This window comes from Mandrillus leucophaeus, unplaced genomic scaffold, assembly GCF_000951045.1.
Source record: "Mandrillus leucophaeus isolate KB7577 unplaced genomic scaffold, Mleu.le_1.0 Scaffold62, whole genome shotgun sequence".
Taxonomy (NCBI): Eukaryota; Metazoa; Chordata; class Mammalia; order Primates; family Cercopithecidae; genus Mandrillus; species Mandrillus leucophaeus.
Genome location: NW_012106697.1, coordinates 4,109,135 through 4,124,869, shown reverse-complemented (window position 1 = coordinate 4,124,869; position 15,735 = coordinate 4,109,135). Strand labels below are relative to the sequence as shown.

The following is a 15,735-nucleotide window of genomic DNA, read 5'->3' as shown; positions in this document are numbered from 1 at the left end:
CAGAGTGAGCAACATTTCTCTCCTTCAGCTGAATGGCAAGAACTCCCACCTTTTCTTTTTCAGGATCAGAAAGATCAAAACCTGCATAAGATGAGACACAACCCATTCTAGATAGCTCATTTAATATAAATGTTCACATGAATATTGTATGTGTACACTCCTTGAAACCTTTATTTAATATAATCAGTTCAGATTCTTCAACATTCTAGAATCTTAAACATGCTAAGAGGCAGCTTTATTAACATGGAAACTTCCGTGTTCTGTTCTGATGGGAACATTATTGAGCTCCATGTTCTTCTACCTACTGGAATCAATGATCTGAAAAGCAATGTCAATATCATCCTCTATAGAGGATACACTCACTGGAGATTACATCATTTCCTTTTTTTCTTTTTTTGAGACGGGGTCTCGCTCTGTTGCCCAGGCTGGAGTGCAGCGGTACAATCACAACTCATTGCAGCATCAACCTCCTAGGCTCAAGTGATCCTCCCATCTCAGTCTTCCAAGTAGCTGGGACTACAGGCACGTGCCACTATGTGTGGCTAATTTTTGTATTTTTTTGTAGAGATGGGGTCTCACTATGGTGCCCATGCTGGTCTCAAACTCCTGGCCTCAAGCAATCCTCCCGCCTTGGCCTCCCAAAGCGCTGGGATTACAGGCATGAGCCACTTCGCCTAGCCAGTAATTTAACAGTTCTAGTTCAATTGCTTGAATTAAATTATGTATAAAGCATTTAAAAAAATGCAGAGAAATTGTTTTTAAGGTAATACAAGTTAATGCTGTTTTAAAAAGTCAAATCAATTGTTACAGTTAACTGGAATTAAAATATTGAAATAAGACAGCAGTGGCATGTGTCATTTAAAACAAAAGATGTTCAAATGTACTTTTTTTTTTTTTTTTGAGATGAGGTCTCACTATGTTGCCCAGTCTGGAGTGCAGTGGCTGTTCACAGTTGTTATCCTTCCGCCTCAGTCTCCCAAGTAGATGGGACTACAGGCATGTGCCACCACACCCAGATAAATGTTTTAATCACATCAACGACTTTAATTATAAAGTCACTCTAAGATGTAGTGATACATACAAAGCATTCTAAAAATGAAAACAATGTTTAAAAAGCACACATTTTTACTTCAACATAATTTCTTATGCACGTGCAGCCAATGGAAAATCTATTATAGCTATTGCTGCCTTTTGAGGTTGACAGGAAAGGATGGAGGGAAAAATTATTTACTTAGTATTCCTTGTCGCCATGATCTTTGTCCATAAAAGTCAAGAACGCCTGTTTGTGTTTCTAAGGGATCAGGATTGGGATACATTACAGAAGCCTGTAAATTAAAACACAAACCTAAATAATAGTTTATGGAACTCATTGCAAATCAACTCTTGCCCAATCTTTGACTGAACAAAAAACTTTTCATAAATACAACCACCAAATATACATTCAATTATCAAATTTGTGAGTATTTTAACATAAATTTTAACAAAAATTAAGCTAAAAATGTTTCATTTAATATTTAGGTAGTCTTACAAAAATCAATCTGATTCTGACGAATATTTCACAGTAATTTCTTCACTTTTTAAAATCTTTGCTCTAATAAACCAGTAAAAATATGTTACAAATTATGCTCTATATTTATTCCACATGCATACATGCTGTTTGTGTAAATGAAAACAATGTTACGAGGAGTTTTACACAGAAGACACTATTTCCCCTCTTTATCACTTCTGTATTAAGTGCTGTATTGTGGGGGAATATTTCTGGCACCAGAACTGACAGATTTACAGTGCTTTTTCTTCTTTTTAACTTTTCCCTCTGAAACCAAAATGTAATACATGAAAAATGTAGAAAACATTCAAAAGGAAAAGGATGAAAATCTAAATTACTTATAAACCTACTACCAACTCCCACTATTAAGAAAGTATGTTATCATTCTTCCAGATTTCACATGCAAAAATTTGTTAATGATTAATTTTCAACCTGCTTCTTTCATTTAAATATATTCTGTATATTTAACCCAGCATTAAATATTCTTCTAAAACATTATTTTTCATGGCTGCTTGCTAGTGCATATTTTAACAAATTCCCTACAGCTATTCATCTTATTTCTATTTTACAATTAATAAATCTGTGAGAACAACTTTATAAATAAATTTTGGTACTTATCTCAGAATGTATTAGCTGCCTTAGTATCTCCAAAAATTAAATTCTAGGTCAAAAGATATGCATAGTTTTAAAGCTTCTCAAATTATTATTTGATGGAAATATTATTTTACATTTTAACCAATGATATTTATTAATGCCCAGTTCCTTACATTCTTATAAAATCTAGTTTTAATCACTTTTTAAAATACTGTGTTCAAATTAGAATATGCCAAACTTTAGAAATATAATACACACAATAAAATTATAAATCATACAAATAACATTGTAAAAACAGTTAACTCATCATTTCAGAGAAAAAATTCATTAAGTATTAACATACAATCTATTTGTTTTTGGAACAGTTTTAACGATAGTACTACTGATAATATTCACTCATCTTCAGAGAACTGCAGGTTTTAAGTGAAAATAAATTGATGTAACTCTATAAAAATAAATGTATTAAATATGTATACCACGTTCTTAGTTTAAAGGTGTTTATAGGAAAACTGATATCTAAACGTAATCATCCAAGAAAAAGGCAAAATGAAATATCAAGTTTAAGAAACTATGCAATTAACACTATTCCTCAGACTCTTAAAGAGTCTCCATGCAGGAGGCCGGGCGCGGTGGCTCACGCCTGTAATTCCAGCACTTTGGAAGGCCAAGGTGGGCGGATCACCAGAGGTCAGGAGTTCAAAACCAGCCTGGCCAACATGGCGAAATCCCATCTCTAATAAAGTACAAAAATTAGCCCGGCATGGCGGCGGGCACCTGTAATCCCAGCTACTCAGGAGGCTGTGGCAGGAGCATCACTTGAACCCGAGAGGTGGAGGCTGCAGTGAGCCGAGACTGCGCCACTGCACTCCAGCCTGGGCAACAAGAGAGAGACTCCGTCTCCAAAAAAGAGTCTCCATACAGGAAACCCCAGGAAGAGAAAGAAGTCAAAAGTTATCCCCTCCAGTGGGTCAAAACATATTTCTAAACTCTTACAGCAGTGATCATAGAAACAAAACAACGGATTTATAGTGTAACAAGGATGAAAATGCGGCTGTTACTTTAAAGTAATTTTCTCTTGTCTAAATAGTCACTAACTTACTGCCAAAAATAAATTAGTTCTTCAAAGAAAAATGTCTGCTCAATTCACAGGTGAAAATAGAGTACTGGGGCTAAAACCAAAAATCAATGTAATTCCTAAAACTATAAAAAATAAAACTCATTAAATTTAAAGACTTGGAAGAAATTATCGACACCAATCAGTTCTAGCTTCTTTCAAAAGAAGAGTAACTTTTCTACGTGCTAGATAATACGGAGTCAGTAACTTACCTCGTGGTTACAGAGGCTTTTTGCAAGCTGTTTCCGCTCCTGGGCATAGTATGCTGCCTGCTGGTAATAGAAACCGGGATTCTGAGTTTGAATAGCTGTTAACCCTAACTTAATCGCTTCGTCAAATAAATCTCCAAAGGCCTGGAATCTTAAAGAAAAAAAAAAAAATCAAGAAATAAAAAGGAATGAAAAGAAAAAGCAGCTTATTTCTGGTAATTCATCCTGGGAACCTTAACCTCAGCAGATTGTATTAAAATGGTGCTAGTGATGAACAGTTAATATTTGTTGTAATTTCTTTGTAAAGATTAATACACACTAACTGTAGGTTACAGATAGGTTCTATATTTAAGTCATCTCTTCTAACAAGTCTTCATAAATATACCATCAAACTAGATCTCAATATAGTTCCTACTACTCAAACAAATACACCCAAGTTCCTGGGAACAATTTCATTTTAGCAATTTTTAAACTTCATTCTCAAAAAGTAAGCTCCAGGACAGCAGGAATTTTGTTTACTGCTATATCCTTAGGACCTAGACACATGGTAGAGACTCAATAAATATATGTTGAATGAAAAAGATGGTACCATGAACTAAATAATTGCCATTAAGGAACTGTATACAGTATCAATCTACGGTATTACCAGAAACATACAAACATACTTATGCTACATCATCAAAAACCTACTTAGTGACCAAAAACCTGGTTCAGTTTTAGAACCAGAGTCCATGCTATTTCTCCAAATGCTATATATTATTTTTAAAAATATTCTAAAAGTACAATGTAAAACATACTGTTTAGACATCCATGCAGCATGCTCAAAAGACAACTCTGCACTTCCAATCTTTTTCTTACACAAGTCGATGTGTTTCCGGAACTGAGCAATTGCATCCAATGGGGTGTTGTGTTGAAAACACAGCCTACAGATCTGCAAAATGTAAAATTGATCCCAAAATAAAGGGAAAAAAAGAAAGTCAAAAGGCATATTCATTTAAAAACTATTTTGAGAATAACATTAAAAAAAGACTACGAAATTTCGTTCTCTGAAGCTCTTTGCAATACAATTAATTTTCCTCATCAGAATGGTTATGCTAAAACCAAAGGTTATATACCCCTTTTAGAAATGAAATAAAATAACTCAGTATTTGTACATAATTTATTCTAAACTTTAGAAAAGCTTTTAAAAAATATGGAATAGAATTTTAAAATTATCCCCAATGAAGAACACAAAGATGGACTAAAATAAATGATGTCCAACAGGTAACAGAAAAGACTGATCAATTTTAAGTTTTAGATTTGCCGTAAAGCTAAAGATTTTCTGTAGCATAATTAAAGCAAAGTTACCTCTATATCAAACAAGTATTACAGAAATTCTTGAAAATTTTGTGTCTGGTATGCTATTTCAAAATAGTACTAATATTTACGTACGTGGGGTAAAAAGAAAAAAGAAACGAAGCCTAAATGTATTTCCATATGCTTGTTACAATTTTCACTTATATTTTTTAAGTACAAAGGAACATATGAAAAGTCAGTCTCTTATCCATTCCTGTCCCTCGGCCATCTAATTTCCCTTTCTAGAGGCAGTTTCTGCCATATGCTTCCTGATATATTCTACACACAGATAAGTATGTGTGTGCCTTTCTATAAAACTATTGTTTTTATACAAATAACAACATCACACTAAATATGCTAATCTGTGACTTTATTCATCTTGCAATATATTTTGGGTATCATTCCATATCACTACATAGAGCTGCCTTATTCGCAATAGCTTTTAATATTCCTTTGTTTACAGTTATAATTTACATAACCAATCACTTATAATTGGGTTGTTTCTAATCTTTTCCTATTAGGAAAAAAACAGTGAATTAAAGCATCTATTTGGCCATACATCACCAACACAGTGTCAGGCATCTTCAATATGAATGTGAAAAAACTAAAAGCAAACCAAATAGCTGTTGTGTGACTTCTGAGGGCATCTATTCCTGTGATACACAATCTCAAAATAAAATGCTCAAACAGTAGGTATAAAAGTTTCCTCTGGCCGGGCACGGTGGCTCACGCCTGTAATCCCAGCACTCTGGGAGGCCGAGATGGGCGGATCACGAGGTCAAGAGATCGAAACCATACTGGCCAACATGGTGAAGCCTCATCTCTACTAAAAACGCAAAAATTAGCTGGGTGTGGTGGCGCCTGCCTGTAGTCCCAGCTACTCAGAAAGCTGAGGCAGAAGAATCGCTTGAACCCGGGAGGCAGAGGTTCCAGTGAGCCAAAATCCCACCACTGCACTCCAGCCTGACAACAGAGTGAAACTCCGTCTCAAAAAAAAAAAAGTTTCCTCTAAGGTGAATAGATAGACCTTTTCTGTGCCATTAAACCAAGACAGAGTCACACAGTTCGAATAATTTTATCTTTTAAAACTCAGTAATACAGGCAGCTTTCTTCTCAACTCCTCCTTGCTCCCACTGAAAAACAAATAAACAAAAACTAAAAAACCTTCCAAACTTTAGAAACCTCTAGAACTTATCAATTCAAAACACAACTACTATAAATAGGCTACTAAGAATCAAGGCCCTTCTGAGAAAAAGGATATAAAAGGAGAGATCATAATTAATCAAATACTAACTTTTCAGAGCAAGAAACTAATTTTGATGTTCAAATTTTTAAAAGATCATTTAATATTTAAACACAAATTCCCCGTATTTGGAAGCAGAACTATTACCTTGTAGTTTATAAATCCTGCCATAGTCTTAATTTCCAGAATATTAGTTTCATGGGCTCTCAATTCGTGTACAAGGTTATAGGCGGTCCTATAATTCCTAAATGGGGAGGGTGGTTAATAATGATATAAATTAGTTTAATAAACAATTTCTACAACCAAATCACTAGAAATAACAGAATATTTACTCAACATTTCTTAGTGCTCAAGAGCTCAATAATGTCAATCTCTGATTTCCTGATAAACGAGCTATTAATAAATATATGTGAGAGGAATCAATGATTTCATAAAGAACAGAACCATGACATGTGCATTGTTATTTTCATCATCAACATCTGTCAGTAACAAACAGGTAACTTAAAAAAGGAAATTGGACAACTGTTCAGAAAAATCAGCATTCTGCTAAAAAACTAAGTATTTTAAAGTACCATTACAAGCTCTCAAACAAAGAGAAATTGTATTAGCAAAGGTGATATCAAACAGCACAGGTCAGCCGGGCACAGTGGCTCACACCTGTAATCCCAGCACTTTGGGAAGCTGACGTGGGTGGATCACTCGAGGTCAGGAGTTTGCGATCAGCCTGGCTAACATGGTGAAACCCCGTCTCCACTAAAAACACAAAAATTAGCCAGGTGTGGTAGCACATGCCTGTAATCCCAGCTACTCAGGAAGTTGAGGCAGGAGAATCCCTTGAACCCAGGAGGGAGAGGTTGCAGTGAGCTGAGATCCTGCCACTGCACTCCAGCCCGGGTGACAGAGCGAGACTCCATCTCAAAAAAAAAAAGGCACAGGTTAACAGCTTTTTAACCCCAAGTACCTCTACAGGTTAAGTGAATATTACTGGCCTCAGGGAAAGTCTACAGGGGAGGGAAGAATGTCCTCAGGGCAGCTCACGCTGAAGGCGAAGCATGGTGAGAACGGAGGGCCTGGTAGGAACAGGGCCTACCTTGCACATGGAAGGTAATGAGAAAATCTCAAAACAGGCTTTTCATAGAAAAAGTCTGTTCATAACTTCTCCAGGTAAAAGTATTTCTTTCCAGAATTACTTCTGAACAGAACTGAAATTGAAGGATTTAAACTAATACCATCCATAAAAATGAACTACAGGCCAGGCGCAGTGGCTCACACCTGTAATCCCAGCATCTTGGGAGGCCAAGGTGGGCGGATCACCTGAGGTTGGGAGTTCGAGACCAGCATGGCCAACATGGTGAGACCCTGTCTCTACTAAAAATATAAAAATTAGCTGGGCGTGGTGGCAGGTGCCGATAGTCCCAGCTACTCGGGAGGATGGGACAGGAGAATCACTTGTATCCGGTAGGCAGAGGTTGCAGTGAGCCGAGATCGTGCCACTGCACTCCAGCCTGGGCAACAAGAGCAAAACTCTGTCTCGAAACAATACAAATAAACTACATTAAAGCCAGTTATATGAAGTTGTTGAGATTCAGGAAACACAACTTGGTGCTCTGGTCCTTAAACCTCTCAAAACAACAAAGATAAGATATTTCTGCAATATTCCTGTGAATACTAAAATTATTTTTATTTATTTCTATTTTTCTTTCCCCTTCTCAATTCTGGGATAAATAGCTGTTTTTAATACCTTTGTCTTCAAAAACGGAGTTAAAGCTACAAAGAGGTCAAGTTTCATTAAATTCTCCTTGGTAAAAGCAAAGGACTAAAATGTTTAACCACTGCCAACACATCTGCAACTAAATCTTCAAAGCTCTAAGCAGAGACTGCAAATGGAAAATGAAGCAACTGATATTACTAAAATTTGTTAAATTAAAAAAGAATTGAATTCAATAAATGCACTAGTATATAAACCTATAAAACTCAATAGTCTGATGCTCACTGAAGCAGCACATATACTAAAATTGGAACAACACAGAGAAGATCAGCATGGCTCCTGCACAAGGATGACACGCAAACTCATGAAGAGGCACATTTAAAAATTTATCTTGGAAAAAAAAAGGCAAGTCTGATTTAGATAATGTTTAAATCAGTCTCTTACAAGAATTTTACTGAGTATACACATAAAAAATAGTCAAGAAGATGGGGAAAATTTTAATATTACATTTCTGTGGCTCACAAAATTTAATTAATCAAACCAGAAAGCTTTATGACACAATGAAATTTACTTCCAATAATAAAAATGAAAATTTTTTTAAATCCTAAAATATTATATTCCATTCATCTCTAGACTAATTCCTAAATCTAAGCAATATGAACACTTTAAAATTAATTATAGTTTGGTTGAGATTCAGCAATTGCCATTTCATGTTGTTAATATAAAAATAGGAAACATTTAGTTTGAAAGCTTAACAACTTACTTGAGCGCATTTTGTGTATCTTGTTTCAACTCACTGAAGAAAGCTATTTTGAACTGATGCCTAACAAATAAAAGCTAAAAAGAGACAAAACAAATCACTATTATACATATTTTATTTAAAATGTGAAAATTATAATAATGTGTATTACAAGGAAACATAAAAGAATGAAGAAAAATATTCAAAACTGAAATCCAAGAATTATTCCCACAAGCAAGGGTACAGTTAAGAAGGCTACAAAAATCTACCTTTAAGAACTTTAAGAGCAAAGAGTCTAATTTAAAAATAAATTAATTTTTAAAAGCTTTAAAAAAATCTTTAGAAATGCTGAAACCATTGAAAACATTAAAGTATTAAGAATATGTAATAATCACCTCAAAAATAGTAATAATCCACTCTAGAATGCTTCTATTATTGCAAAACATCACGTACCTGGTGTGTTGTTTTATTCAAAAATTCTTTATGAGATTTCACTCTTCTGATCTCAGTGTAGTAATAAGTCTGTGCATGTTCATAAAAGGCATTTTCCAATCTGTTAAAAAAAAACCAAACCAGCATTTAAATATTACAGTTAATTTAAACCAAACTTTTCAAGAATCATACTTGTGAGACCTGAAAGTAAAACGGTGACAGAAATCTCAATTTTACATTATGAATAAGACAAAGTGAAGCAAAAGATAACCTGAATTTTCAGATTAAAAAGTCTGAAAACAAGACCATCCAAAAGCCATTTAAAATTATTTATAATACAGGATACAACAAATAAAAATACCTTTTTCTGATTCATAAACACTCGGTAATCTCTTTTTTTTTGAGACAGGGTCTGGCTCTGTCACCCAGGCTGGAGTGCAGTGACACAATCTTGGTTCACTGCAACTTCCACTTCCCTGGTTCAAGCGATTCTTGTGTCTCAGCCTCCCGGGTAGCTGCGACTACAGGCATGTGCCACAACGCCTAGTTAATTTTTGTATTTTTAGTTGAGGTGAGTTTTATCATGTTGGCCAGTCAGGCTGGTCTCGATCTCCTGACCTCAAGTGATTCGCCCACCTTGCCCTCCCAAAGTGCTGGGATTAGGATCACAGGTGTGAGCCACCGCTCCCGGCCTAAAAATTTGGTCGGAATCTCTAAAAGTACATTTGTCCTACTATTTTATATTTTTATAAAAAGTCTGAAAAAAATTATTAATCAATTAGATTTCACTGTTTTTTGTGTGATTTTAGTATTTAGGATTTAAAGGAATAAGAAAACTAATGGGCAAAGAACCAAAAATGAGAACTGGCAAATAAGGTGAAAACATTTGTGTGATTTAAATCGTCCATCATTCTATAACCTACACAGGAACAAGAAAATTTGACCAGAGATGGATACACAACTCAAGTTTTCTTTGGTGAAGAGAAGTCATCAGGAGTTATCTGCCTAGGGCATGAAAGAAAGCAGAACTCATAGCCAGATAAAAGACGAACTTAAATATCTGATATTATATTTAAATTTGATTTTCTAGGTTAAAATGTTATTTATGTATTTTGAGACAGGGTCCCGCTCTGTTGCCCAGGCTGGAGTGCAGTGGTGGGATCAAGTCTCACAGCAGCCTCAGCCTCCTGGGCTCAAGTGATCCACCCACCTCAGCCTCCAGAGTAGCTGGAACTACAGGCATACATGACCACACACAGCTAATTTTTATATTTTTTGTAGAGACAAGGTTTTGCCATGTTGCCCAGGCTGGTCTCAAATTCCTGGACTCAAGCAATCCAACTGCCTCAACCTCCCAAAGTGTTGGGATTACAGGCACGAGCCCCCATGTCCGGCCTTTTAAGATTTTCTATTTTTAAAACTGTAGTTTTAAAAATGTTAAAATATGACAAAATTAGAATCAACCTTGAACCAAATAATGTGTGAAGGAATGTATTAACCTAAGTTGTCCTTTAAATTTTGCAAATGGGGGCCGGGCGCAGTGGCTCACGCCTGTAATCCCAGCACTTTGGGAGGCCGAGGCGGGCAGATCACGAGGTCAGGAGATCGAGACCATCCTGGCTAAGACGGTGAAATCCCATCTCTACTAAAAATACAAAAAATTAGCCAGGCGTGGTGGCGGCGCCTGTAGTCCCAGCTACTCGGGAGGCTGAGGCAGGAGAATGGCGGGAACCCGGGGGGCGGAGCTTGCAATTAACGGAGATGACGCCACTGTACTACAGACTGGGCAACACAGTGAGACTCCGTCTCAAAAAAAAAAAAAAAAAATTGCAAACAGCAACAAGGCACTGACTAGAATGTCTAATGTTATGGTAGCCAGAAATATGTCTACAGGCTATTCTGAATGATTAAAAAAACAAAAACAAAAACAAAAAATCCTTCCCAACAGGGAATCGGTATTAATCTAGCTTGTCTCAGTAAATACCAAAGATAAGCGTGGTTTTAGTTCTCAAGCTGAATGTGCACTTAAGAGATAAAATACCCGTTAAACAGTCAATACAGAAGACTGAGAGTAAGTAGCCTGGTAAGTGCTATTATTTCCTCTAAACCGAGGGACACAGAGTCAAATCTTTCCCTCGCGTTAACCGTGACAGGCTACAGAGACACCACGGGATATAGAGCATAAGTGTTGTAAGACTTCCACTTTTTAATTCATACACTTCTTTATTATTTGAGCTTTATTTGGAGAAAACCTTATAACCTTATAATTCACAAACAAAAAGAAAGAAATGACAAATCTAGTCAAGACATAAGGGGGTTGGTGAAAAGACTAATTCTTTTACCAGATACTCAAACATTACGCTTTTAAGGCAACACCAAACAATTAAGAATGCTCTTTTAAGGAAAGAGACCTTCAGTGTTCTTTGTTCTACAATAAAAAAAAAATTCAACTGATTCAGTCTTCCCGTTTAGTGATTTAAACCAGCTGAACTTCAAATGTCCATGCTTTTTTATGACATTTCTCTGTCCGAAATAAACACTACTTCCTCCCACTAATCCACACCTTCAAGCAAGTTGCAGACCTTCCTCTTCCTTAAACCTTCCCAGATCACATCTATTCATTTCTTCTCTGAAATCCTGTAAAACTTACCAACTATATTACAGAATTTACACTTGCAGTGCTCTGTGGGATTTAACATGGATGCTTTCGGTCTCCACAATTAAATCAGCTTCTTTATGAAGGCAGGAACCTGATCAACTTGTTTTAGCTAGACAAGATGCACACGTACATACTTATATACAAATACGCACACAGTTATCTATATTTTATTGTTTGACCTGTCCTGAAATAGAATTTATCCTACCAGATATTTAGGTTAAACTTTAATTACAAACTGCTCCCTATTCTAACTTATTAGAAAACACGTATATTTACTCTTAGCAATAATAATATAAAAATCACCTGGAGTTCATTTTCTGCTATCACTGCACTAGCTTCAAGTAAGCACATTTTTCAGAGCATACAAACATATATTTTAGCCACTGCAACTAACTTTGAAAAACTAGCACTGATTCCAGGAAAGAGAGGAGCTACCAGTTTTCAGGTAAAGGACATTCTAGAACATTCTAGTTTCTAAGTTATAGATGCAAATTTATGTCTAAAAGGGGTGTTCTTGAATTTTGTAAAGTACCTAAGAGGCAAAAATATTCACACAACTTTGGAGGACAAAAGGAGGAACTACTGTGTACGTAAAAGGAAGTTATATTGAAGGTAGATCCTGTGCTAACGACTGCAAATAAAAGGCACAAGAGCAGAAGCAGGAGCAGCAGTTGGGGCTGGGGGGAATGAGGGGTGGGGTCCTTACATCCTTTCTTCCTTTCCCCTCCAGGCTTTTCAGTAAAAGGGGACAGAAGGGGGACTGAAACACTGCTTCAATACCGTCCTGCCCAGCCAAATGCTTACAGCAGTTCCGATTTTTAATTTATGGAAAGACGAAGATCAGAGACAAAAATCTAACTTCACAGATCTGTATAACTGCATACATTGTTTTGTATTTTTAACAACAGAGTTCAGGCCCATTGAAATTCTTTGCTTCAAATAATTTTAAACTAATTAGAAAACTGCTTTCAAGGCCGGGAACAGTGGCTCACGCCTATAATCCCAGCACTTTGGGAGGCCGAGGTGGGCGGGTCACCTAAGGTCAGGAGTTCGAGACCAGCCTGGTTAACATGGCCTGTAATCCCAGCTACTTGGGAGGCTGAGGCAGGAGAATCACTTGAACCTGGGGGGTGGAGGTTGCAGTGACCTGAGATCGTGCCACTGCACTCCAGCCTAGGTGACAGAATGAGACTCCATCTTCAAAAAAAAAAAAAAAAAAAAGAAAAGAAAACTGCTTCCAGTATTTTCCAGAGCCATTTTTGGCATGTTCTCTCTATAGCACAACTTTCCTCTGAGAAGCGTTTGCTTTCTTACTCATTATTCAACTGTCACCTTTGTTTTGAAAGGCAAAGTATGTGTGTGGTTTTTAAACAGTTGCTAGTAAGCATGACACAGGCAGCCTACTGTCCTAAGAGGAAAGGTCTGAACGTTGGGAAAACTTACTTTTTAATAAAAGAAAAATGCTTACTCGAATCATTAACTTGGACAACTCCTGTATTTTGCTTTGAAATGATCAGCAAACTTCTCCAATACAAAAGATTTTCACAATCACTCCCAATGCATTACAGAAGTTTTATAAAGATTCTAACATTTTGACACTTAAAAAAACACTAATGAAATCATTGTAGCATGTATAACCTCAAAAGGCTCTGAAAGCACAGGAATAAGTATGCCATCAGTAGCTCTGCTACTTCCCTCCCAGATCAATGAGATGAAGATGTCCTGATATTCAGCTTTACTCTCCCTCTGAAGATAAAATATAAATCTGAAGAAAGGGTCTATGTGTTTCCTTATCTCCAATGGACTGTCTTATGCACTCCCCATATTGTGTCCACATACTGGAGGCTATGGACCCAGGGAACTTGCTTTTTACATCCGTTATTTTGACAAAGTATTCCTTATGTAGATGTTTCATTATCCACAACAAAACTACAAGTGGTTAAGGGCAGGGCCCCATCCTCTGCTTGTCTTGAATCCATAACCGCCTAAATTTGAAAGCTGAGGCAGGCAAGATCACTGATGGTTAAGGTAGGGTTCTCAAGCTCAGCACTGCTGACATTTCAGTCAGGTAATTCTTTGTTGTGCAGCACTGTCCTGTACACCGTACAGTGTATGGCAACATCCCTGGCCTCTACCCACTAGAACCCAACACAGCAACCCCCTCAGTTGCGGCAATCATAAAAGTCTCTAGGCATTGCCAAATAGTCTCTGGAAGGTAATGCTGCTCGGTGAAGAGTCAGTAGGGCAGGGTACAGCACAGAGGACAATGGCTTTCTAACGAAGGCTTCACTGAAGCCTTAAATGTTGAGTAAGAGAGGGCCCAGAAAAGGAGAGTTGGCAGGTGGGCATGACTATGAAAGCATCTGACAAGGAACAGCACTGCGAAAAGGAAAGCACTGAAGTGCAGAGTCAAGGGGGAGCTGTCCAGGCCTGGAGAGTTGAGGCCAGGTGTGATGCTGGGATGAGCCTCAATGGAAAGAAAAGCTGCCTGCGTGTGCTACCAGCTGCCCCTCTCTTCTCTCTGTTCCCTATTGGTAATATGTCTGCATTTAAGGAACAAAACTCATTTATTCTTTTCCTCTGAATTCCAAGCAATTATCTCAGTGTTATCTTCGGCACCACTGACTTGATTTCCTGTGGTGTGAATTCTACTGTTTATTGCTTCCAGTGTGAAGGTTTATTTTGCTAACTGCATTTAAGTTTCTTTGCAATTCATCTTTTCATTTGATCCCATTCCTCTGCATGTTCTTTGCTAAATATATGCTTCTCTTTCTTAGAAGCCTGGTCATTTATATACCAGTGAGAAGGCCAGGTAGCCTCCTGCAGCAGGTCATTTTCAGAGGTTTGCTTCTGAGAAAGAAACAAATGTAAGAGAAGCAATAATCAAAAATAAATAAAACTCTTCGAGTTAACAAAGGACACATGCAGAACGAAAAGGAAAATCATTTTACAGTCAAAATCAATGAAAATATTCGTATCTAAATACATCCTAGCATAAAATGTACCACTACAAAACTTCTGTGTAACAATAAATGCTACAAAACAATGAATAAGGGCCACGTAATTTTTGAGGTAATGTTGTGTCTCCAGGTAATCTGCCCTTTACACACAAAGGCTTTATAAAGATATTTAAGATATGATAGGGCTCAGACCCTTCCTAAAAAATTACTTACATAGATACATCAACATCTCAAGAATGAAGCAAAAAGAGGCCAGAATGGAATGGAGACACTCTCACAAAACAGGACAGAATGTCACTCAAGGACATTAGGTAATTACTGGAAAGTATAACGGAAAAACATACAAACTTTGTTTCTTTAAATAAAGTTGACCTAGATGCACATATGGAAGAGTGTTAATGAGGACAGGTTAAGTGGAAGATCACTGTGTATCACACGAGCACATTTATGTTTTTGTGTTTGTGGGTGTGGCATGGATACTATAAAGAAATACATACATTTCTTCCTATACAAAAAGACATTTTTTTGGAAGGAAACTTAAGAAACTGTTGATATTGGTTACCTCCGGGAATTGGAGAGGATTAAGAATTTGACGAGACTTTTATTTTTACTCTAGAGCCTCTGTATCATATCAATGTTTTTCATGAACATGATTTTTTAAAAACATAAATGGGTCTAAGCTACCAATTTCTCAATTCTTAATAATCTAAAAAACCAAAACTTTAAAAGACCTCTACTTACCTTATAATATAACCCACAAGGTGGTCAGTGTGCGGCAGTACGAACAACGACTTTCCTGAGAGCTCACATGCATTGCATAAAGCTGCAGCCCTTTCTGAAGCAATGACGTCTTCTCCTGTTGATAATCCCCATCAAGATGAATGAGAAATAAAATAACTAATGTGCTTCCCAAATAAATATTTCCCCAAGTCTGAACAATAGAATTAGGAATAAAAACCCCAACGGCTTTTATCACATCAACAGGACTCACGGGTTCCTTGAGAGCTCTGTGTGGTTCTTAGAGGTTACACTGTATATGCCTTTTAGGAAAATACTGTGGAATTTTCTACGGAGCCAGGATAGGTGGCCAAGTAATGCCGACAGATATACCACTTAACTATTTCAAAAAACATAACTAAAACTGGAAACAATAATTCATGAAAGAAGTCTCCAAAACCATTTTGGATGCTGTAAGT

The 15,735-nt window shown here is 36.8% G+C and overlaps 1 protein-coding gene across 2 annotated transcripts in view; it reads right to left on the bottom strand.

Annotated features, from left to right (window-relative positions):
• TRAPPC11 (trafficking protein particle complex 11) overlaps nt 1-15,735 on the bottom strand; it is a 53,911-nt gene that overhangs the window by 30,121 nt on the left and 8,055 nt on the right. For both annotated transcript variants that reach the window (XM_012000150.1, XM_012000151.1), the window contains exons 5-12: nt 15,281-15,395; nt 8,942-9,041; nt 8,513-8,586; nt 6,189-6,285; nt 4,261-4,394; nt 3,467-3,614; nt 1,232-1,325; nt 2-81 (exon numbers count right to left, since the gene is read on the bottom strand). In XM_012000150.1, coding sequence (XP_011855540.1) covers nt 2-81; nt 1,232-1,325; nt 3,467-3,614; nt 4,261-4,394; nt 6,189-6,285; nt 8,513-8,586; nt 8,942-9,041; nt 15,281-15,395 — 842 coding nt within the window. The remainder of the gene's footprint in view (nt 1; nt 82-1,231; nt 1,326-3,466; nt 3,615-4,260; nt 4,395-6,188; nt 6,286-8,512; nt 8,587-8,941; nt 9,042-15,280; nt 15,396-15,735) is intronic.